The following is a 24,832-nucleotide window of genomic DNA, read 5'->3' on the forward strand; positions in this document are numbered from 1 at the left end:
GTGCAACTCAGCATCTCCTCTTTTATGGTGTGTAGCAACTATCCTTTTCACAATATTGTTGTTTTTCCACCCTGGATTTTCCATTGTTTGAAAATTGTATATAGTGAGATGAATAAATAATATATAAGAAAATTGCATATTTGTAGAAAATAAAAGGGCGAATACTATTTGTGTTGATCCCAGGCTCTGAGACTGAGAAGCATTCAGGCATAGGTTTAGCTTGCTGTCAGGATAATCTGGCACAATTAAGCACTGTTTACATGTCTCACAAAATTCTTTAAGTCAGGAAGATTAATGGACCATGAGTAAGATCTATGTTTGTGAAATTCTAACCTTTGTAATGATTCTTTGAATGTTTGTCAACATGGTTGCACAGGTAGTGCCCTAGGTGGTGTGCGAGTAGCTTTGAGTTGTTATAGGAAATTAGATAAAAATATGGATGAGGTCTGTCTTTGTGTCAAGATACAACTGAAAGGAAGGAAAAAAGAAAAAAAAGGCAATAAACTGTTGCTATACTGCTAAATGGTATTCACACTTAGGCCAGCTAAATTTATCAGGTTAGTTAGTTCTAAAAAAAGCTGCTACTTCAATGAAGAACAGCTACCTCATCATTTTTAGTAGACAGTTGTGTTTATTTGCTATTGGTTGCTTAATGTGAAACATATTTGTAAACATAAAATTCATTCTAATTATTCCTTTCTTTTTTATCTCTGTTGTATTTAAGTCATCTTCACTGTAGAGATGGTAGCAAATAGGAGAAGAAACAGTTTGTTATGTGTATATCGGAAACACCTTCAACATTAATATGACATTGCATCACAGATTTCGAAAAATTTTATTCTTACAAAGTGACAGCAACCATAGATGAGCAACAATTCACAAGTTTTCAGAACTAGAGGTTTCTTCATGTGCCAAAAGTGAAGAAACATGTGAAGGAAACACAATTTCACAGGGACTAATTAAGAAGGCCAATTCAAGGAAACAAAAAAAAAGACATGAAACAGCAGTGAAAAATCCTGTGGGGAATATGTGTAGTGTGTTGGATGGAACAAGCCACTTAGTGAGACAATGGACTGCTGATAGGTGCATAAAAAAGGTGAACATTGTAGCTCAGATTTTGAAGTTCTACCCATCTTTCAAATCTGGTTGCAATGTGCATACAATGAAGAAAAACCTGTCATAACTAAATAATGTCCAACTTCTCTTTTATGCCCTTATCACCTGCCCAATAACCAATACGTGACCACTAGTAATGACACACTTCCACTGTGGTGGTGGCACAATACCATAAAAGATAGTTGAAAGACCTTGAGCTTATGCTTTCCTAACCTACACTCATCCCTTTCAACGTAACCTAGAGGATAACAGACTTAGAAAAATACAGCTATGGAGACTGCATACAGTAACTAACCAGAAGTATTCTTGGCAAAAAATGGTGGAAGTGACATAGTTCTGGTAGTGAAGTCATAGTAGCTCAGTACATTTTGACTTGTGGTAGTGAGAAGATTATGGCGTCTCACTCGTTAATGTATTTCGGTCATTCAGAATGACTACAACAATATAAAATTATGCCAAATATGAAGACCACTAATAACTTTACATTTGAAAAACCTCACATGAGCTGACATTCTTTGTAGTATTTGTGTACAGAATAGGATGAGTAAATGCATTTTGCTTTTCATTTCAAAAATCAAAAGGAATCATAATGGGTGATGAATGATTCTTTTAGGAAACAGGCAATACAAAATTCTGCAAATTACTAGCATAATTTTTTTTTAGTTTAATATTTTCCTTATGGTGCAGTGTGAGTACAATCTTCTTTTATCTCAGTGTTGAGTAACCTATGCCTCCTTTGCGATTATATTGAATAATAGAACTAGTAGCATACTCAAATTATAATATCTGTTTCCTCATTGTTTTGTAGTTTACTGAGGGTGAGAGATATATTAACTCACAAAATTGGTACTGTAATTAATTTTATTGGGGAAAGTTGCCCTTGGAGAATTGTTTGTACACTTGAACTGTGGAAGCTAACAATAAGAAGAGGGATATTTTAATTAATGATACACAGTTTAAAATTGTGTACTTTTGGGAGAATGCAGGATAAATGAACTGCTTTTAGTGTAAAAGATGTGTTCCTGATCTTTGTGAAGAGAGTCTCTTCAACTTGGAAGTGTAATAAAACTAATAGACATACTTAGAAATTGTGGTAAAATGATTGCTGAATTGTGACCAAATTTCTCAGTTGCTAGAAGACCCTTCTGATATCCTCCATTTGTTGATTTCCTAGGCAGTGGGAACAGTTCATGTCTGACTGCTATTTCTAGGTGTCCTAAGGAGACAATACTTTAGTGAGCAATCTTGTTGTTATCATTGGGTGGACCGATGAACTAACCTCCTGGTGGCATGGAGGTAGAGTTGTCAGACGTACAATTTTAGCCAGAACAACAAGGAATTTTCCTGTTTTGTTCTGGGTATGGTGCAAACCTTTAACCATATGCCAAATGTTCCGATTTTAACATGAGGCATAATGACTTATGTTTTTTAACCTTCCAGTACCAAATTGTATGATGCAGATTACATTTCTCATGCTAAGACATGCATGTGATGGCAGTTGAGAATGAGGGTGAGATGGATATGACGTCAGAAGCAGAACTGCATTGTGTGAAGTCTGTTCACAAAGAGATGAACGAGGCCTGCCTAGTTCTGGCTCAGCAGAAGTTGATCAACTTCAGCCTGCTCGTGTGTTGTGTTGACCGCTGCAAACCTCAGCGATCCAACACACAACATTGCGTTGCAGCCATTGCGAAGTGATTGTTGTGGTGTGTTCTTTTTATTGCAAAAATGTAAGTTTTATTACTGGCTCTTTTCAGTTTCGAATTGTCTACGATATGGCATTAGGAGCAAGAAGGCACCATCATTCAGTATGAAACTATGAATTCTGATTGGAGCCCTTCTTGGGCATAAATTGATACCGGTATGTAAGTGCAAGTGTAGTACTGGCACTGCATGACAGAAGTACGGCTTGTTCTTCCAACACCGCACCCCCTCAGAATTTTCTTCTTTTTGTGAACAAGCTGTGCTTCCACTCCATTCAACAAGGCACATTGTTTTGTTCATTTCAGGAGCAAGTTCAACACTGTATCACAAGCCATCCTATGTTTTACGTTTTAGAACTTTTTTCTTTGTGGAAGGAGTGTGTTCAAAATTGTTGGGACTGTGACAAATCCCATGAAAAGAAAATTAGATATTCAAACCAGCACACACCAGAACAGAAGACTGCAAGTGTATCGTTCGGTTTGGGAGAAAGAATTTCCAGAATTGCAGCCAATTCCAGAAAATGTATAAAAAACAAGGTGTACATTATGTGTTGGAAAAGCTGGAGAATGATTTTCAATTTCACAGACAGTGTAACTAATGTTAGGCATCATTTTAACAGTGTCAACTACAAATGCAGATGCTTAACATTGGTACAAATCACACTGATGAAAAGTCTCTACAAAGTGGACTCTGTTGAAGCAGACAAGGAATGTAGTAGGTGCTTGCTAATTTCAACATTTCTAATTTTCAAGGTAATAATAGATCTGTTTAGGCAATTATAAAAAGACGCTATTATTAGTGCTTCTTTATTCATTTCCAGATAATAACATCTGAGCTTACATTCGTGTTTCACACAGTTAAACATCATCTGAGTTATGCCAGCACTGACTGCAATGTAAAAATATCTTCTCAGTTATTCCCTGATTCGACAATTGCAGATAAAATCATGTGTGGTAAAACAAAATGTGAGGCATTAATTACTGGTGTTTTGGGACTAAATAGTGTCAATAATTTAACTCAGAAGTTGATGGATAAGAAGTTTTGGTCTGTGGTTTGACACTTCCAACAAAGGTAATCAAAAGTGTTATCCTATTTGTGTAAGTTACTTTGATGTGCTAGCAGGCCAGACGTGTCCCACAGAATTCTAGATTTCTATGGGGACTCTGGACTCTGGTGAATCTGCATCTGCAATGTCTGAGCAGATCTTGAAAAGGATTTCAAAGCACAGAGTTGAGTTTGTCCCAGGTTTCAAGTTTTACTGCAGACAGTACAAATGTATACTATGGGGAGAAAAACTGTTTACGTTCACTTAAAAAAGGAAAATCATGGTATAGTGAAATCAAATTGCTGCGCACATGTAGTCTGTAATTGCTGTAAATCTGGTATGAATGCTATGTCAATAGATATTGAAATGTTAGTTATTAAGACTTTCCAACTATTTCTCATCTTAAGCTAAAAGGGTATCTTAATTGAAAATTTCTCTCAATTTGTTGGTGTAGAATGTGAGTCTTTGTTGAGACATGTACCTAAAAGGTGGTTAATCCTAAAGCCTGCCATAGAAAGATTGTTGAAAAATCTTCCTGCAGTTATATAATACTTTTCTAGTGTAGATGATTTCCCCAGCTTCATTAAAACAACTTGATAGATGTGTCTGGTTCAGGAAAACAACTTATTTTAGTGGAATTATATCTTCAGTTTTCCTTGCACTTAACTGACATTTTTTCGAAGGGTGTACTCAACTCAGAGAAAAATGAACTGACAGTTTGTGAAGTACACTATGTGATGAAGAAAATAAAAATGGAGGTAGAACATAGGATGAATGATCTGCATTTGGTTATAAGGTACATCCTTTTCTTGTTACCACTATTGTGCATGGAGATTGGTACAACAATACTGGTTCTGAATTACCCCTCCTGTGCTCACGCGAATTCTTGTTAGCTTCGATCCTCTTGATGCAGGATTCTCGGCGCGTCGCGAAGAGATGAACAGACGGGTATCATCGCCGTGAAAATATGAATAAACTGTGCTATCTTGATAACACTTTTTAATGTACAATTGGAATACATATTTTTTAACAATATCAACTTGGCAGACTCGCGTACGTCCGCCCGCTATCACTTACTGAGATGACCAGACTTTTTAACAATATTAACTCGTCTGAGCACGTAATACATCCACCCGCTATCACATATGGACACAGACAGATGAATCTAAAGCAATTAAAAAATTGAAGAGCATCTCTTTACCTCTTTTGTTTTGTGTGTCAATATTATCTATATATAGATAGAAAAGAATGAGGAAGAAAAGAAAAGAAATAATAATAATAATAATAATACGTTACATTATAATTGGCCCCCATTCTACACTGATGTCGTATAGAGGTGCAAAATGTCTGAGTTTATTTCTCTTCTTCTGGGTTGATAACCCTGGCCATATGGGCATAGCCTTTATTTTTCCACCATCAGAGTTATCCTCTATGGTTACCAGTACATATAGGCATGTCAGCTCCCTTAACACATACGTACATAAGTTCTCCTTCCCAACAAAGTGCTTGCTGTAAGCACATAGTACCATTATTGTCATTCAATAATTGCCCTGTGTTTAGCTTGCGAAACATGCGCGCACAGCTCGATGTCCATTACCGTTTCCGCTCGGTGTCAGTCAGTACCTGCCCAGTGTTTAGCTTGTGAAGCATGCGTGTACAGCTTGACGTCCATTACCGTTCTTGCTCAGTTTCACACGTTTAATACAAAGTCAGAGTGCTCGTGTTGTGTGTCCACATAGTCTTCACTGCACAAATTCATGAAGCTCATGTTCAGCAGCATGATGTTTTGTGAAATCTTTGATGTGGCGATGACTGGTTCCCATATCAGTGGCCCGAGGAAAGTATTTCACCTCGTTGCACATACTTATTCAGTGGGGATACCAGTTGTACATCCGACATCCACCGACAAGGTAAGTTTCTTACTGCTTCTGTGACGTTGTCGAGCACCGAAAATTAATGTTTTTACTATGTTGTTGAGCACAGAAAATTCATGTTTTTACGACATTGTTGACCACAGGAAATTCATGTTACACAAAGTATTGTCATTTTTTAGTTCGTCTAGTGCACACCCACATATATCTCACGCACATTTAACACTTTGCAGGCAGGTTTCATATGTTTTTGAGCGTCTCTCGTACCGTTGCATTACACAAAGTTTTTATAGTGTCCTTTCCACATACACATAACAAAAAAAGTACAACTACAAAAATAAACTTATCCTATTCATTTACTGACGTGTCATTATCGTTGCCTAGAGTCTGATTGTCACTTTGTTTAGTAAATTTTGTTAAATTATAATTTCATTACATTGTTCAATTCCAATTATATGAGTACACTTTTTACTCTCTTTTGATTCTATGTTCATTACATTACATTCATACAAAAATAGATTCGTTTTTCCTTTATGGCATAAACTGACATATATTTCATTTCATTTTACTGTGACTTCTTGTTGGAGCATATTTATCAAATTCACAGAATTAAAGAAGTAAGCAATAGTCGTTACAACAGATTCTACATGCTGCTTAAATAACTATGTGTGGCCTCGCCTCTCTAGCATTCTCTAGGAAGGATCTACACGCTACAGGGTTGAGGAAATTTCACAGAAAGGCATTTATGTGCTGAGTTATGTCTCATTGCTGGTCTTAACTGTGTTCCCAAGAACAAAATAGTTTTTTATTTATAAACACAACACAAACCTGATGATACCAATCATATTGAATACTTATTCAGTGTTTAAATTGCTCCTCAGTAGTTATTTGTTATGTTCATCGTATAAAGGATAACCATTTCATATGTTGAGTATACAGAGTTGTATCATCAATACTATATGTCATGTACAATGAGTGTAAAATAGTGTTTATATAAGTAACAAACATGCAAAAAAAGTTCAGCGTTAGGTTTTGACCCCTTGATTATTTATATGAAGATTGTATCTGTTCTTTTGGACACGTCTGAAAGAACAGATACTATTGGTGATCTTACAGCTCTCGAAGAATGAAATTACTATGAAATCCATACCTGTAGCTGCTTACACATTTTGATAAATATCAACGGGGACAGTTGAAAATGTGTGCCCCAACTGGGACTCAAACCCAGGATCTCCTGCTTACACGGCAGACGCACTATCCGTCTGAGCCACCGAGGACACAGACGATAGTGCGACTTTAGGGACTGATCTCTGGCACACTCCCCCTAAGGCCCACATTCCCAACTAAAGGTCTGGATTTCATTGTACTTTCTTTCTTCAAGAGCTGCAAGATCACCAATGCTATCTGTTCTTTTGGACATGTCCGAAAGAACAGATACAATCTTCATATAGATACGGCCTACTGGCCAATGATCTTCTTCATTGTGGATGCACTCATGCCCGAACTCTTACAGGACTCAGTAGATTGACTGCCGCGAGTAATGAGTATAGTGGGCAGGGGCACTACAAATGTAGAGTGTGGACAGGACAGTAAGTTGGTAATGTGGGTCTTACGGGGAGCGTGCCAGAGATTAGTCCCTGCGGTCACACTAAGCTCTGTGTCCTCGGTGGCTCAGACGGATGGTGCACCTGCCATGTAAACAGGAGATCCTGGGTTTGTGTCCCAGTTGGGGCATACATTTTCAACTGTCCCCGTTGATATTTATCAATGCCTGTAATCAGCTAAAGGTCTGGAAGTCATTGTAATGTCATTCCTTGATTAATTGGTAGTGCTCCACCTTAGTTCAGCCTCGTGTTATGCGACGTACTGCAACAGTATTATTCTACACATATTTTCACACTATCACATTCATACATATCATAAATTTCAAACTATATTTACTTGCGGTGTGGCCCTTTCTTATGTTTATATGGTACCTAACATGTGACAAGTATTTATCTTTCTTCACCTTTAGAGTGTGTCGATGCGTCGTTCCCTGGAAGAAAACTGTAATACCAACTTAAAACTAAATCTTCATAGACAATTGTACAGTGGCTCAGTGTTCACTAACAGCTCTTTCATATATTCCATTGTGTATTAATTTATTTCAGTGTGCAGTAGTGCTATTACAAACTCATTTCACATCATGTGTGCGCCTCTACTTACCTTGTAAATCTGAAAGGTAAAGTGTATTATACACATGATGCAACCTCTTATTCAGTTTGCCACTCATATTGTACTGTCTTATTTACCTGCAGCAAAGGCTTTTTGGTCCCTTAATTGTAATTAGTGCGTGTACTTTCAATACATCAATTTGTAACTATATAGATGCAATGTAATAGTAACATAACTTCAGTAAATATTTCATAGTTTAGGTTCCCTTTCCGTGTATATAATCCCTTAGCATAACCTTTTTTGTGTGTGTTGTGTAGATAGTGGTAGTTGTAGTATAGACTCTCCATTAATTTTTTTTGTCCCAGTTTATGTAATAGGCTCTAGAAGTGCTAGTGCAGGCCGTAGGTCATAGGGTTTGTTTGTTTTGGGTGCTCCAATACTTTCGGCTGCATCTGTCTGGTACGCAAGTGCTTGCGGTTTGTTGATTAACTTTCTCCCCAGTGCGCATGCGCTGCATTTATCTGTTACTACTAACGTCGTGGCGAGTTGTGTATTGCAATGCGTGCTACCATGTGTTTCACAAGTTTGTTTATTCATTTACCACTGGGCTATGTGGAAGGTGAAGCATTGTGTTCAAAGTATCGTCACCTCTAGACACATAAAAGAAAAATTCTTCCTTGTTACATCCACTCACCTTATAATTTACACATTTGTCATATAAGAAAAAACCTGAACAAAAATGTTCCTTATCAACTAACAACATAAATTCAGGAATGTGAGTTTCCAGCATCCTAAATTTAATATTACTATACATATTTACAACAAAGAGGTGTGTAAATGGCTGCATACCCTCTTCTTCAATATATAAACGTACTCAAGTCTTTGTGAGGGTAAAGACCCTTGTCTTTACCCATGTTTGCGTATGTCAGTCAGTATGCTCCCAGGTAGAGAGCATACATTATGTGTGGTCCAGTGTATAGTAATTCCCACTTACGGTTCAGTTTTCCAGTTTTTTGGGGATTTGGGATGTGTTCTAAGTAACACCTTTTGTCCTATGTAAATCTGTGTTGTACGTTTCAGCTTTCTGTCATAAATTCCTTTCGTGTATTTAGCCCAGGTTTCAAGGTTGATCACTGCTTGTCGTATTTTATCATCCAGTGATAATTCCGTTACTGGTTTCTTGGGTTAAGGTTTTTCCCATTCATCTATCTGTTTGCAATTGAACATCTGCAATTGATGTATGGGGAAGGTTGTTAACAACTTGTAGGAAAGGAGTGACATATTCAATCTACTTAGTATGTTTACGAGGTATATAGGTTCTCACAAACCTGTTGAATTCCTTAAACACCCTTTCTAAGGGGGATGCTTCGGGATGAAATTTTGATACTAAAATGTGTTTGATTCGTTTGGAATCTACAAACTGTTTCCCTTCTCTTGCAAAATAATTCTCTTTAACTCGTCTTATTATTGATCTGACTGTAACTTTCTGTATAGCATATAGTTTTTTGTATTTAGTGAAAATATCGTACAGACCTACTAAATATTTTACTCCCCCTTTACCTCTGGGATACGGTTCAGCCATATCTTGTGTTACCTTTTCTAGAGGTTTCTTAGCCACAATGGGATGTAGTTCTATCTGTTTGGAGATGTTAGAATGTTTTGCTTTCTGTCAAACAATACACTTTCTTACCACGTGTAGTACTCTTTGTCTAAGGTTGGGGAAATAACAATATTCAACTATATTATTAGCGCATTTTGCAGTGCCATAATGGCCCCCAAGTATTGGGTGTGTATAAGATAAAATCATCCACGTATTCCTGTGGCAAACACATGCACCATTGTTCTAGTTGAGAGTTTGTGTGGAACAGAACACCTTTGTGAATAGTAAAAAGCCTTTTTAATTTTTTACTGCCGTTAAGTGTAAGTTTTGTTCTTACCCTACTCCAGCGTGTGTCTTCCTGCTGTAATTGATCCATATTGCATGCTGTAATGACGAGGGAAATTTCTGTATCTGTGGTCTAGGGGTAGCGTCTTTGATTCATAATCAAAACGTCTTCGGTCCCGGGTTGGATCCCCGCCACTGCCTAAATTTTGATAAATAATCAGCATTGGCGGCCGAAGACTTCCATCATAAGAAGTCAGCCTCATTCTGCCAACGGCCTTGTCAAAGAGGGCGGAGGAGCGGATAGAGGTTCAGGGCACTCTCTTGTCCTAGGGGTGGGAAATTGCCCCTAAAGGTGGAAGAATCAGCAATGATCAACGACATGAGGATGCAGAAGGCAATGGAAACCATTGCATTAAAGACACGTGACGTGTATCCACAGGACATGTTGTTGTTGTTGTTGTTGTTGTTGTTGTTGTGGTCTTCAGTCCTGAGACTGGTTTGATGCAGCTCTCCATGCTACTCTATCCTGTGCAAGCTTCTTCATCTCCCAGTACCTACTGCAACCTACATCCTTTTGAATCTGCTTAGTGTATTCATCTCTTGGTCTCCCCCTACGATTTTTACCCTCCACGCTGCCCTTCAATACTAAATTGGTGATCCCTTGATGCCTCAGAACATGTCCTACCAACCGATCCCTTCTTCTGGTCAAGTTGTGCCACAAACTTCTCTTCTCCCCAATCCTATTCAATACTTCCTCATTAGTTATGTGATCTACCCATCTAATCTTCAGCATTCTTCTGTAGCACCACATTTCGAAAGCTTCTATTCTCTTCTTGTCCAAACTGTTTACTGTCCATGTTTCACTTCCATACATGGCTACACTCCATACAAATACTTTCAGAAATGACTTCCTGACACTTAAATCTATACTCGATGTTAACAAATTTCTCTTCTTCAGAAACGCTTTCCTTGCCATTGCCAGTCTACATTTTATATCCTCTCTACTTCGACCATCATCAATTATTTTGCTCCCCAAATAGCAAAACTCCTTTCCTACTTTAAGTGTCTCATTTCCTAATCTAATACCCTTAACATCACCCGACTTAATTCGACTACATTCCATTATCCTCGTTTTGCTTTTGTTTATGTTCATCTTATATCCTCCCTTCAAGACACCATCCATTCCGTTCAACTGCTCTTCCAAGTCCTTTGCTGTCTCTGACAGAATTACAATGTCATCGGCAAACCTCAAAGTTTTTATTTCTTCTCCATGGATTTTAATACCTACTCTGAATTTTTCTTTTGTTTCCTTTACTGCTTGCTCAATATACAGATTGAATAATATCGGGGAGAGGCTACAACCCTGTCTTACTCCCTTCCCAACCACTGCTTCCCTTTCATGTCCCTCGACTCTTATAACTGCCATCTGGTTTCTGTACAAATTGTAAATAGCCTTTCGCTTCCTGTATTTTACCCCTGCCACCTTTAGAATTTGAAAGAGAGTATTCCAGTCAACATTGTCAAAAGCTTTATCTAAGTCTACAAAGGCTAGAAACATAGGTTTGCCTTTCCTTAATCTTTCTTCTAAGATAAGTCGTAAGGTCAGTATTGCCTCACATGTTCCAGTATTTCTACGGAATCCAAACTGATCTTCCCCGAGGTCGGCTTCTACTAGTTTTTTCATTCGTCTGTAAAGAATTCGTGTTAGTATTTTCCAGCTGTCGCTTATTAAACTGATTGTTCGGTAATTTTCACATCTGTCAACACCTGCTTTCTTTGGGATTGGAATTATTATATTCTTCTTGAAGTCTGAGGGTATTTCGCCTGTTTAATACATCTTACTCACCAGATGGTAGAGTTTTGTCAGGACTGGCTCTCCCAAGGCCGTCAGTAGTTCCAATGGAATGTTGTCTACCCCGGGGGCCTTGTTTCGACTCAGGTCTTTCAGTGCTCTGTCAAACTCTTCACGCAGTATCGTATCTCCCATTTCATCTTCATCTACATCCTCTTCCATTTCCATAATATTGTCCTCAAGTGCATCGCCCTTGTATAGACCCTCTATATACTCCTTCCACCTTTCTGCTTTCCCTTCTTTGCTTAGAACTGGGTTTCCATCTGAGCTCTTGATGTTCATACAAGTGGTTCTCTTATCTCCAAAGGTCTCTTTAATTTTCCTGTAGGCAGTATCTATCTTACCCCTAGTGAGATAAGCCTCTACATCCTTACATTTGTCCTCTAGCCATCCCTGCTTAGCCATTTTGCACTTCCTGTCGATCTCATTTTTGAGACGTTTGTATTCCACAGGACATGTGGCCTGTAATTGAAGAAGTGTCATGATGATCTCTCCATTGGCAAAAGATTCCAGAATAGTCCCCCATTCAGATCTCTGGGAGGGGACTGCCAAGGGGGAGGTTACCATGAGAAAATGATTGAATAATCTACAAAAGGATAACGTTCTACGAGTCGGGGCGTGGAATGTCAGAAGCTTGAACATGGTAGGGAAACTAGAAAATCTGAAAAGGGAAATGCAAAGTCTCAATCTAGATATAGTAGGGGTCAGTGAAGTGAAGTGAAGTGAAGTGGAAGGAAGACAAGGATTTCTGGTCGGATGAGTATCGGGTAATATCAACAGCAGCAGAAAATGGTATAAGAGGTGTAGGATTCGTTATGAATATGAAGGTAGGGCAGGGGTTGTGTTACTGTGAACAGTTCAGTGACCGGGTTGTTCTAATCAGAATCGACAGCAGACCAACACCGACAACGATAATTCAGGTATACATGCCGACGTCGCAAGCTGAAGATGAAAAGATAGAGAACGTGTATGAGGATATTGAAAGGGTAATGCAGTATGTAAAGGGGGACGAAAATCTAATAGTCATGGGCGACTGGAATGCAGTTGTAGGGGAAGGAGTAGAAGAAAGGGTTACAGGAGAATATGGGCTTGGGACAAGGAATGAAAGAGGAGAAAGAATAATTGAGTTCTGTAACAAGTTTCAGCTAGTAATAGCGAATACCCTGTTCAAGAATCACAAGAGGAGGAGGTATACTTGGAAAAGGCCAGGAGATACGGGAAGATTTCAGTTAGATTACATCATGGTCAGACAGAGATTCTGAAATCAGATACTGGATTGTAAGGCATACCAAGGAGCAGATATAGACTCAGATCACAATAGAGTAGTGATGAAGAGTAGGCTGAAGTTCAAGACATTAGTCAGGAAGAATCAATACACAAAGAAGTGGGATACGGAAGTACTAAGGAATGACGAGATACGTTTGAAGTTCTCTAACACTATAGATACAGCAAATAGGAATAGCGCAGTAGGCAGTACAGTTGAAGAGGAATGGACATCTCTAAAAAGGGCCATCACAGAAGTTGGGAAGGAAAACATAGGTACAAAGAAGGTAGCTGCGAAGAAACCATGGGTAACAGAAGAAATACTTCAGTTGATTGATGAAAGGAGGAAGTACAAACATGTGCCGAGAAAATCAGGAATACAGAAATACAAGTCGCTGAGGAACGAAATAAATAGGAAGTGCAGGGAAGCTAAGATGAAATGGCTGCAGGAAAAATGTGAAGACATCGAAAAAGATATGATTGTCGGAAGGACTGACTCAGCATACAGGAAAGTCAAAACAACCTTTGGTGACATTAAAAGAAACGGTGGTAACATTAAGAGTGCAACGGCAATTCCACTGTTAAATGCAGAGGAGAGAGCAGATAGGTGGAAAGAATACATTGAAAGCCTCTATGAGGGTGAAGATTTGTCTGATGTGATAGAAGAAGAAACAGGAGTCGATTTAGAAGAGATCGGGGATGCAGTATTAGAATCGGAATTTAAAAGAGCTTTGGAGGACTTACGGTCAAATAAGGCAGAAGGGATAGATAACATTCCATCAGAATTTCTAAAATCATTGGGGGAAGTGGCAACAAAACGACTATTCACGTTGGTGTGTAAAATATATGAGTCTGGCGATATACCATCTGACTTTCGGAAGAGCATCATCCACACAATTCCGAAGACAGCAAGAGCTAACAAGTGCGAGAATTATCGCACAATCAGCTTAACAGCTCATGCATCGAACTGCTTACAAGAATAATATACAGAAGAATGGAAAAGAAAATTGAGAATGCGCTAGGTGACAATCAGTTTGGCTTTAGGAAAAGTAAAGGGACGAGAGGCAATTCTGACGTTACGGCTAATAATGGAAGCAAGGCTAAAGAAAAATCAAGACACTTTCATAAGATTTGTCGACCTGGAAAAAGCGTTCGACAATATAAAATGGTGCAAGCTGTTCGAGATTCTGAAAAAAGTAGGGGTAAGCTACAGGGAGAGACGGGTCATATACAATATGTACAACAACCAAGAGGGAAGAATAAGAGTGGACGATCAAGAACGAAGTGCTCGTATTAAGAAAGGTGTAAGACAAGGCTGTAGCCTTTCGCCCCTACTCTTCAGTCTGTACATCGAGGAAGCAATGATGGAAATAAAAGAAAGGTTCAGGAGTGGAATTAAAATACAAGGTGAAAGGATATCAATGATACGATTCGCTGATGACATTGCTATCGTGAGTGAAAGTGAAGAAGAATTAAATGATCTGCTGAATGGAATGAACAGTCTAATGAGTACACAGTATGTTTTGAGAGTAAATCGGAGAAAGACGAAGGTAATGAGAAGTAGTAGAAATGAGAACAGCGAGAAACTTAACATCAGGATTGATGGTCATGAAGTCAATGAAGTTAAGGAATTCTGCTACCTAGGCAGTAAAATAACCAATGATGGACGGGGCAAGGAGGACATCAAAAGCAGACTCGCTATGGCAAAAAAGGCATTTCTGGCCAAGAGAAGTCTACTAATATCAAATACCAGCCTTAATTTGAGGAAGAAATTTCTGAGGATGTACGTCTGGAGTACAGCATTGTATGGTAGTGAAACATGGACTGTGGGAAAACCGGAACAGAAGAGAATCGAAGCATTTGAGATGTGGTGCTATAGACGAATGTTGAAAATTAGGTGGACTGATAAGGTAAGGAATGAGGAGGTTCTACGCAGAATCGGAGAGGAAAGGAATATGTGGGAAACACTGATAAGGAGAAGGGACAGGATGATAGGAGATCTGCTAAGACATGAGGGAATGACTTCCATGGTACTAGAGGGAGCTGTAGAGGGCAAAAACTGTAGAGGAAGACAGAGATTGGAATATGTCAAGCAAATAATTGAGGACGTAGGTTGCAAGTGCTACTCTGAGATGAAGAGGTTAGCACAGGAAAGGAATTCGTGGCGGGCCGCATCAAACCAGTCAGTAGACTGATGGGAAAAAAAAAAAAAAAAAAAAAACACCTGTGGACATAGTATGGTCAGAGTGTTTTTCCCTCCATCAACATAGCTATTATTTCACCTTCCTGCTCTAAAAGACCATTGAATTCCTCTAAACCTTGCAGTAGTTGGGAAAGAGCATCAGCTATTATGTTTTGATTTCCTTTTACGTATACTGTTTCAAAGTCGTATTTTTGAAGATACATGAAGAAAAGAACAAGGGAGAAAAGAAAAGAAATAAATAATAATAAATATGTTACATTATAGTATGATAGTGATGTCATATTGATGTGGATGTAGGCACATGTTATCTGCTGACGTTCTCTTTTCTTTCAGTATGCTCCAGAACACTTCTTCCTTTCTAGGCATTGTTATTGAACTCTGTTACACTCAATATGTTTTTATACACTTTTCTTCACAAAACTGGTAAGCTGAGAGACATCTACATTATTTGATACATTGTGGGCATCTGAATCCCCATCCTCTCTGCAGATGAAAGTGAACGACTGTTTTGCATGCATCACCTGCGTCTCTTATATAACTTCCTTATCAGATTACATGCCTGCATTGTGACCTAGGCATACTCATTATAGTGATAGAGATTGAGCTCTAGTGCTTTTTGTTGGGCTGTCTGTACCACTGAAACTTCTGATTGATTAAAACTGCTTGCCAGAGTGATACACAAACCTACATTACTTGTGAAAGACAAGGGTCCAAATTTGAGTCCCAGCATAGTACAACATTATACAATGCCAGGAAGCTTGAATACACTGTCCATTTAGCTCTAGAGTTTTAGTTTACATTTATAATTTGCGAGAAATGTTTAGTTATAACCCGGAGGATAATACAGGGCAACTTGCAGTGAATGAAGTCTTATTTTGTTCACTGTAACAAAAGATAATGTTGTGAAATATTTGACAAATTTACAAAATTGTATTAATTCATGTCAGTCAGTGTAGAAAAGCAAGGAGGTTTTTTGCAAGAGACAAATACTAATTACTTTGTATGTGTAACATGTAAGAGACAATTTCATTTCAAATGATTTTATTTGCTTGGGAAAAAGTGTATGTTGGGGACCAGGTCAAAGAATGCAGGTAACTACGTTGCAAGTAATAACGTTATCTCAATTTATTAATATTTGAAAGTAAAGAAATTCTGGATAAATGGAATGTAATACTTCTTTTCCATTTTATCACAGATGGAAACAGTAGCACTGAATGTTGGACCAAAAAATGAAGAAGGATCATTTAATGACCGATGTAAAAAGCGAAAGTTGGACCCTTCTGAACAGCTTAGCGTGCTACAAGATGAGGTTACGAACCTAGAGATTAAGTGGCCTTTTGAGGATGAAGATATAAAATGGCTTACAGTAAGTATTTCCTCCAACCTTCTCATTGTAGTAGCAACTTTACATGTTACTAGTTCATTTGTTTGAAGACATAGTTTAACATTTCAAGCTTTGTGATTAAAAATGTGTTTGCATACCATTATAAACAATGGATAAGTGTAAGAGAACTACCATTACACTGATTTCATCCTTTATTACAATAATAGAAAATATTGAGTGGAATTTTAGCAGTAGTATGAGTAAGAGGAAGCACTCAACATGCAGATGAATACAACAGATAGGTAGAAAAAAAGAATTTAAAGATTTTAGCTCACGTTAAAAATTTCATCAGAGCACCCTTTTTGGAAACTGGTGGTGGGTGGGGGTGAGAGAGAAAGACAGAGAGAGTGCAAGCTTTACATGATCACAACATTGAGACAGGCCAGTGAAGCAATTTATTGCATCAGGAGAATGTAGTGCGCCCTCTCCCCCCCTGCCCTCCCTCCCTGTCCATCTCTCTCTCTCTCTCTCTCTCTCTCTCTCTCTCTCTCTCTCTCACACACACACATACACACACACACACACACACATACACTCACACTCACACTCACACTCACACTCTGTAGTAGGGTTCGAGTTCAAAAGGTAAGTGTAATTCAATAGTACAATGAAAGATAAAGTCTTTCTACAATATGGAAGTAAAAAATGCCTAATTTTGTATGTGTCATAAATTATCCTCTTTTCAAGAAGAAAAAGAAGAAGAAGAAGAAGAAATAGACTGTTCAAGTGGTAGATTAATATTCCACATTGTGTAGGAATAACTTCTGAAACATCAACTGTTTCGACTTCATGACAATTTTTTTGATATTCAGTTTGATTAATGTGAGAGTAGTTACATATGGAGAACTTGTAACGTCACACTTACACATTTACTTGATTGCCTCAAGATAACCTTTGCAAATGAAGTATAAAATACAAAATTGTATAGAGGCAAAATCCATTGGACTTAAGTAACGTTTCCATTTTGCAAAATCAGTGAAAATACTAAATTTTCATGACAGTGATAAAAGACTCATAGGCACAGAGAAAGTAATGAGTGATGAGGGAATAAAAAACGAGAAAAGTGTGAGATCTGCTATAAGCATAATCAGATTGTGAATAATTGGAGGATGGCAAGTCAGATTAATGAATCCCACAAGTAACTACTTGTGTAACATGCTTGCAAACATTACAGTTGCATTTGTACCAATTTTGTATTCTGCAAGATCCAATCCAATCTAATAGCCCAGGGGTGGGGGGGTTGAGGACTGTTAGTTGACTTCAGTTGATTTTAATGGTTGTCATGTTTATTACATCTAATAAACCACATTTGGCTCGTGAATTGGCAAGCACCTCCAGTTTTGGTTGTGTACCTTCTAGACGAACCCAATGTTCTGCTGAGTGAACCCTGTCAGCTTTCTGTAACTTTAAGCATTGCGCATGCTTCAATGACCACCATGTGCAGCATGGTGGAACATTGTATATTACAGAGAATTGGCACAGACGTTAAGGCAAACCAATCATTAGAGGGAATCTCTAGGCTTCTGTCACATCTCAGTTTTAATGGTTTTCTGAAGTATATGGGACTCGCTTAGTCCACCAGTATTTCTGCTGCCGCCCTTAGCTGCATGTTATATTTCAATGGTTCTTATCTCACAAACTAACATTCCAAGAATGACAGTGGTAACAAAATTTCTGCTGCCGCCCTTAGCTGCATGTTATATTTCAATGGTTTTTATCTCACAAACTAACATTCCAAGAATGACAATGGTAACAAAATTAGTTAATTGAAACTGAGCCTATACAGTGTTCCAGAATTTTTTTCTTGTATTTTAACATTGTAAAGGATCCTTTTTATATTTAAAATTCTTGCTGTGTAGCAGGAACCTCTAAAATCGTGCCACACCAGTGATGGTGAGACAAACTTTGAGAGTGGCGTCACTATTATTTGTGTGCCAAATGGTTCTGCTTTTAGCTGCTGTGATACAGGAGGGCATGGCAAACACATCCCTTGGGGATCGTTATTGGTCTACTACAACAAATAAACTGGTGTGTGGATTGGCAGCTGTATCGCTTCTTTGAAACTTTTGTTACATTAATTCATGAATACAGTTGTTCCCTTGTTTTTCTGGATCTACCTTGATTTGGAACTAGTACTGTTTCGAGCTCACATTACTCACAATCATGGACTTTATGGTGTTTATCGCAATCAACTTAAGTGTCCATCTTGTTTCCACCTACCATGGTGTTTGCCACAATTACATTCCTAGTTTGTGTCAGGCTATGACACAGAAACGATATGGAGGTCATTCAGTGAATAATGTGCTTCAAATTTTTTTACAGCCATTAATATAAGTAGAGAAACGTCCTTTCAAGTGCTTCAGTTTTGCTGTTTCTTCTGCAAGTGTGCAAAATTTTTGACAGAGCTATAGTTAACAGTCTAAATGGCACCTATGCAAGACGCTCATTACTAGCAACATTCTGCAGTTGAATTCATGGTTGCAGAAAAAGAAATTCAGGTGAATATCCATATACTTTTGTGTGCACTGTATGGTCATGATGCTAGTGGTAGGAGTACTTTTGAGCACCAGGTAAAGAGAGTTGTAACATCAGAAGTGCAGAAACTGATCTCAGTGATCGGCCATGTTCTGGACGTCCTGTCACAGCCATTGGTCCCGACATGAAGAATCTCACAGATGCCATTACTTGTGCTAATGCTCACAACTCGACAGTTGGCTGTACAGCAATCGTTGAGCATTGGAAATGTGTGTGCAGTGATTGAAGAGACTTTTTGGTATTCAAGGATGTGCTGAAGATGAATTTCACTAATACTAACAGCAGACCTCGTGAGTCAAAGAAAATCCATTTCATCTGAACAGTTGGAACAGTGTGAGGCCAGTAGTGTGTCCTTTCTCTGTGATAGATCATTACAGGTGACGAATCATAGGTGCGTCTATTTGAACTGGGGGGGAGGGGGGGGGGGGGGACTGCAGTCACTAGAATGACACCACTCATCACAAAAAAAGAAGAAATTTAAGGCAGCTCCATCTGTTGGCAAGCTCATGGTGACAGTTTTGTTGGGATAGTGATGGAGTCATCCTCATGGATGTGTTGTGAAATGAGTCAACTATTATTTCAATGGTATATGTAAAGACTCGGAACAAACTCAGAACCATTTCTAATGTGTTTGGTCTGACAACAAGAATGCAAAAAAAATATTGCACCAGCACGACAATGCATGCCTGCACATAAATCTCAGAACCTGGGAGCACATCGCAAAATTGTGTTGGACATCATCATTGCCTCATCCTTCCTATAGCACAGATCTCGAACTTCCATCTGTTTGGGTCACTTACAGATTCTCTGTGTGGGACACACTTTACAGATCATAAGAGCTTAACTAATACAATGAAAACATACCTTCCGGCACAGGACAATAGCTTTAACTAACAGGCAATACATGTTCCAACAATGCTGGTGTAATGCCACAGAATGTGATGGGTATTGTCACCAAATTCTAACTTTTGGGAATAAAGGTTTGGGACATTGTTTATTGAACAAACTTCGTAGTAAAGTGACTTAGAAACAGAAGAGTTCTTACAGAAAAATCTACATGCCTGCAAACAACACAGTTACAAATGGCAGCATATCTTGTTGAATACAGAACACACATAATTCCACAATATCCTGAATTTCTGTGAGGATGTTTTCATGCAGACCTAATGGGTGTAGATAACCAAGAATTAAGAAAATTAATAGGAAGGAGGAGGTGTTACTGTCCTAAGAAATTCAGTGTAATGGTAAATGGTAAAGATGAATGAACAACCCCATTTATACTCACCTTCACACACTTATAATAACAGAATATGTTAACATTGGTTTAACTCAGTTTGAAGTGTGATCCTGTGCACTCTACTCAATGAGGTATTTTAAATGCCAATATTAGACACAAATTACCATAAATTTGAAATGTCAAATAACTCAAGGCAAAGCCACATATGAATTTGAAACACTGTTTTCTTCATCTCTGTTATACATGTAAACTGCAGTGGGAGTTTTGCAGTCTGGAATCGCAAATGCTCAACATCCACCAAAGGAAAGAAAGGCTAGGAAACATGATTAAATACTGAATTCTTATGCTGGTGTCAAAAAAGCCTAACAGGTTATTAAACTATCAGTACATGCAATTTAATTTACCAGTGTGACTAAAAAGATCGTGGATACTAAAGCAACCTTAACACAGACCTATTCTTATGAAGCTAGAACAAACACCTGTATGTGCCAGTGCTCCTGCAATGTAACATTTGCAGTAAAGTCAATAGTGGTCATTAGCAGATGCATAGTGGAGCAATAAGTGATAGACTGCCATGTTTTCTGCACAGTCAGGTAAGGAAAACAAACAGTTAGATCTCAAGCAGCTTAGCTACCAATGTAGGACCAGGAAAACTGGGCTGAAACCTTCAGACTTTGTTGACTTGGCTCTGATATTTAAGATTATACTCTGTCAACAGAACATATGGAGTTTGATGTTTCTGTAAGGAAACCAACAATACTTTCATCATAACTCCCAATTGCTCAGGATAAACCAAAAGGCAAAAGAAAGCATTATCACTGAAATGATCCCCATATTGCAGTGGAATATTGTATCTGGATAAATTAAGATTATTGAGACAAGGAAGACTCTCCCTGCAACACGCCACTGTTTTAATGCTTCTAGCTTCCAAAGAAAGAGGGAGAGGGTTGAAAGTCTACACAAATGGTGGCGGGGAGGGGGGGGATCAAAGGAAGACGAGGCTTTTAGAGTTTTACATACCATCAGTGATCAATGATGAGTTCGTATGAGATGGAACACAAGCTCAGAGAGGGGAAGTAATTTATCCATGCTCTTTCAAAGAAACCATGCAGGATTTACCTTCAGTGATTTTTCTAAATCAAAGAAATCTTAATTCTCCCTCTCCCTCAAGAATGTGCTGCATAACTACCTCAGATATTTATAAATGACACTTCACTGTTAATGATGTTTTTATTTTATCAGATATGAATCGGACAGTTTTCTGACTTATGAATGGTGGGCTCCATACGGTTCCCAAGTCGTGCAGTGACCGTAAACTATAAAATTACCAAATATGCAGCAACCAGAATGTGCAGCATTCACGGGAACCAACTGCAGTATCCAGCCAAAGTACAATACAAGTACGAGAATTACATGAAAGAAATAATGGAAAGGACGCTGTAGATGCATCAGATGCAAAGAGTTTTAATAAGGAATGTACGGAGAAGAATAGGGAGTATTACGATCACACTCAAAGCCCCAAGGAATTCAAAGCAGGAGACTAGGTATTATTACATAATGAAAGTGAGAAGAAGGCAGTCAAAGAAGTTATCAAGCCCATGAAGAGGAGCTTTTCATGTTATAAGGACTCGTGGATCAAATGTGGTACTCCAGTTAATGAATAATAAGTTCATAAGAGTACATGCAAAGAGATTAAAGCAGTTAATGTAACTTTGAATGTGAGGTTGTGGTAAAATCAGATTTGTTTGATCTGAAATATAAAGGAGGAAGTATAGGTTAAACTCTACCTTAAAATTGATTAAAGAGTGATATATGTATAGGAATTCTAAAGGTATAGTTGAGGGTGACACTGTGATTGGTCCTCGGAGACAGGCCGACTCCCGGGTCACTTTGCCTTTATTAGCCTAACCTTGGCAACAGTAGCAAACAGGACAGGTGGGTAGCATGTGCATCAAATGGAAAATAAGTTAGGATTACATAAAAGAGCGGTGGAAACAAGATCCAATTGGAAAACACGCATTTCCGTTTGTGTTGCCGACTGCCATGACCCTCATAACCAGAGGAGTGATGCTTACGTCTCAGATGCAGTATGCAATGTAGAATGTGGAAAGAAGAGAAATGTTACAACCATTTGCATATGAATGGTGGCCTAGCTCATGAAAAAATCTCACAAGAAGTGCATCCCCAAAGTGAAATTATTCCTAAGGCCAATGCTTCGTCGCTGGATACACATATGGCTGATGAAGATATTTCTGTTAAAGGGATGTATTTATTGTATCAATGGTAGAATCTGTGTATATACAGTTAAATGTAAAAAGGAAAAAAAGTCATATATTTATGTACGTATGTGTGTAAGAGAGATGTAATGACTGAATCATGAAGGGTTGCCAGGGAAAAAAAAGAAGAAAAAACATAATCGTAGAAGGCATATTTTAGCCTTGTAACAAAAGTAGAGACTTAACATTACAAGCTTCTTTTGTCAGTCCATTAAGAGGTCACATGAATCAGGAAACCACTGATTTCACACTCACTGATTGAGAATTGAAAGTGAAAAGTGGTGCAGTCGTGTCATCTACAAGCAGACAACTCCAAATGCCCTTTATAGAGGCCCTCAAATGCCAGGCCTGGCAGAGTTTGGAGTTCACTGAATGACATCAGCCTTGGATGGACGAGCCTACAGCAGATACTTTGTAAGTGAGCATCAACTCAATTAACTTCATGCACTAAGAAGGACTTGGAAAAGCTTTCCTTTACTTGCCTCTTGATTAAGATTATTGGTTTCCATCGTACATTTGTCTACATGTACCTGTGTTTGCATGTCATTTTCACTGCGATGAGTACTTGAGCCTAAGGGTTCAATTAGAGCAATACAATCCGGCACATTCATGGTTTGAAATCCCATTTCGCATCTGACCTGAAAGTGAGCTTCTAAAATAAGTATGTTGTGACCCATGGTGGATTAAGACACCTGAAACAGTGTATTACTAAACTACCAGCTGAAGGCAAGACAGGTCAGTAGTTTATGAAAAAGCACCTGCTGGATATAAAAATAAGTGTAATTTCTTCATTTTTTATGTTGCAAACTTCTCAGCAATTCTTGGCTCATATGCTATATGCTATTACTTGTATTTAAAAAATTACATTATTAAAAAAACATCTGTTGTTATTTGTATATCGTAGTAGATAAGGAAGTTCAACATATTAACCATACGGCAAAATACTCTCCTCTTTGCATGCTGTCATTTGTCAGAATCTCATTTTTCTATTGCAAGGGTTCCACAGGATAAATTGATTTAACTGCTGGTTCTGCAGGACTCAAATCCTCCTCATTCTTCAGAACACCACTATACATATGAGGGTAATTCCAAAATTAATGTATCCTATTTTTTTATAAGTACATAGACCTGTTTATTTTTACAATGGTTTACATCAGTTTACAGCATGAACATTTAGCTATTTTTCGACATAATCACCATTTCTGTCAATGCATTTTTGTAGACGCTGTGGCAGTTTTTGTATGCCCATGTCATACTAGCTCGCTGCCATGCTGTTCAGAAAGTAATGAACCTCATCTTTCACCTCGTTGCCAGAACTGAATCGCTGGGACTACAATTAACGCTGACAGGTACTGCACAGACTCTGAAAAAACTCAAAACGGGCAATTCAGAACCAGAGAAGAGGAATGTTGAGCAAGGGTGTACTCATTCTGCATGATAACGCTCGCCCACACATCGCTCAGCAAACGGTTGCTCTCCTGCAACTGTTTCAGTGGAACATAATCACCCACCCACCCTATTGTCCTGACTTGGCACCCAGTGACTATTACCTGTTCCCTAGGTTAAAAGAACATTTGACTGGAAAGCAATTCAGCTCCGACGACAAGGTGAAAGAAGAGGTTCATAACTTTCTGAACAGCATGGCGGCGAGCTGGTATGACATGGGCTTACAAAAACTGCCACAGAACGCATTGACAGAAATGGTGATTATGTGGAAAAATAGCTAAATGTTCAAGCTGTAAACTGATTTAAACCATTGTAGAAATAAACAGGTCTATGTACTTATTAAAAAAAAATAGGAGACCTTACTTTTGGGATTACCCTCATATATTGTTTAAGCATAGTTGAGAAAGTCTAGATTTGAGAGGGACAGGTTTGGTTTATTAACATGCATTGATATAATAAACCTTTCCAAAGTAATGCATGTCAAATGAGTGACTATCTTTATTATCCAATTGATATTCTTTTTATACATCATTGTTAATGTTGATCCAAGGAAGGCTTCTGCTCTAAATATCCTTTGGAGTCTTATGCGATGTTGAGGTCTGTCTGCTACACCTGTGCTGATCAGACAATCAGTTGCTACACCCTCAGTTGTGCACAAAACCCAATGGATACCCCAAACAGAAATTGTAAAATACCAGCAGAATCATAACCTAGCACACGTTACATAAATAAAATATTGATATACAAAATCAATATTGTGTTTTATGTTAACTTGTCTTGTTTCAATACAACATTCTTATGATCAGCACTGACAGTATATGAGAATGCAGGCTTTCTCAGCGAATTTTATCTACACTGGAA

At 38.3% G+C, this 24,832-nt stretch overlaps 1 protein-coding gene across 5 annotated transcripts in view; it reads left to right on the plus strand.

The window, feature by feature from the left end:
• The window catches only part of LOC126190657 (cap-specific mRNA (nucleoside-2'-O-)-methyltransferase 2), a 306,338-nt gene that overhangs the window by 178,194 nt on the left and 103,312 nt on the right, over positions 1-24,832 (plus strand). For all 5 annotated transcript variants that reach the window (XM_049931092.1, XM_049931088.1, XM_049931090.1 and 2 more), the window contains one exon: positions 16,289-16,459. In XM_049931092.1, coding sequence (XP_049787049.1) covers positions 16,289-16,459 — 171 coding nt within the window. The remainder of the gene's footprint in view (positions 1-16,288; positions 16,460-24,832) is intronic.

This window comes from Schistocerca cancellata, chromosome 6, assembly GCF_023864275.1.
Source record: "Schistocerca cancellata isolate TAMUIC-IGC-003103 chromosome 6, iqSchCanc2.1, whole genome shotgun sequence".
NCBI classification, from domain to species: Eukaryota; Metazoa; Arthropoda; class Insecta; order Orthoptera; family Acrididae; genus Schistocerca; species Schistocerca cancellata.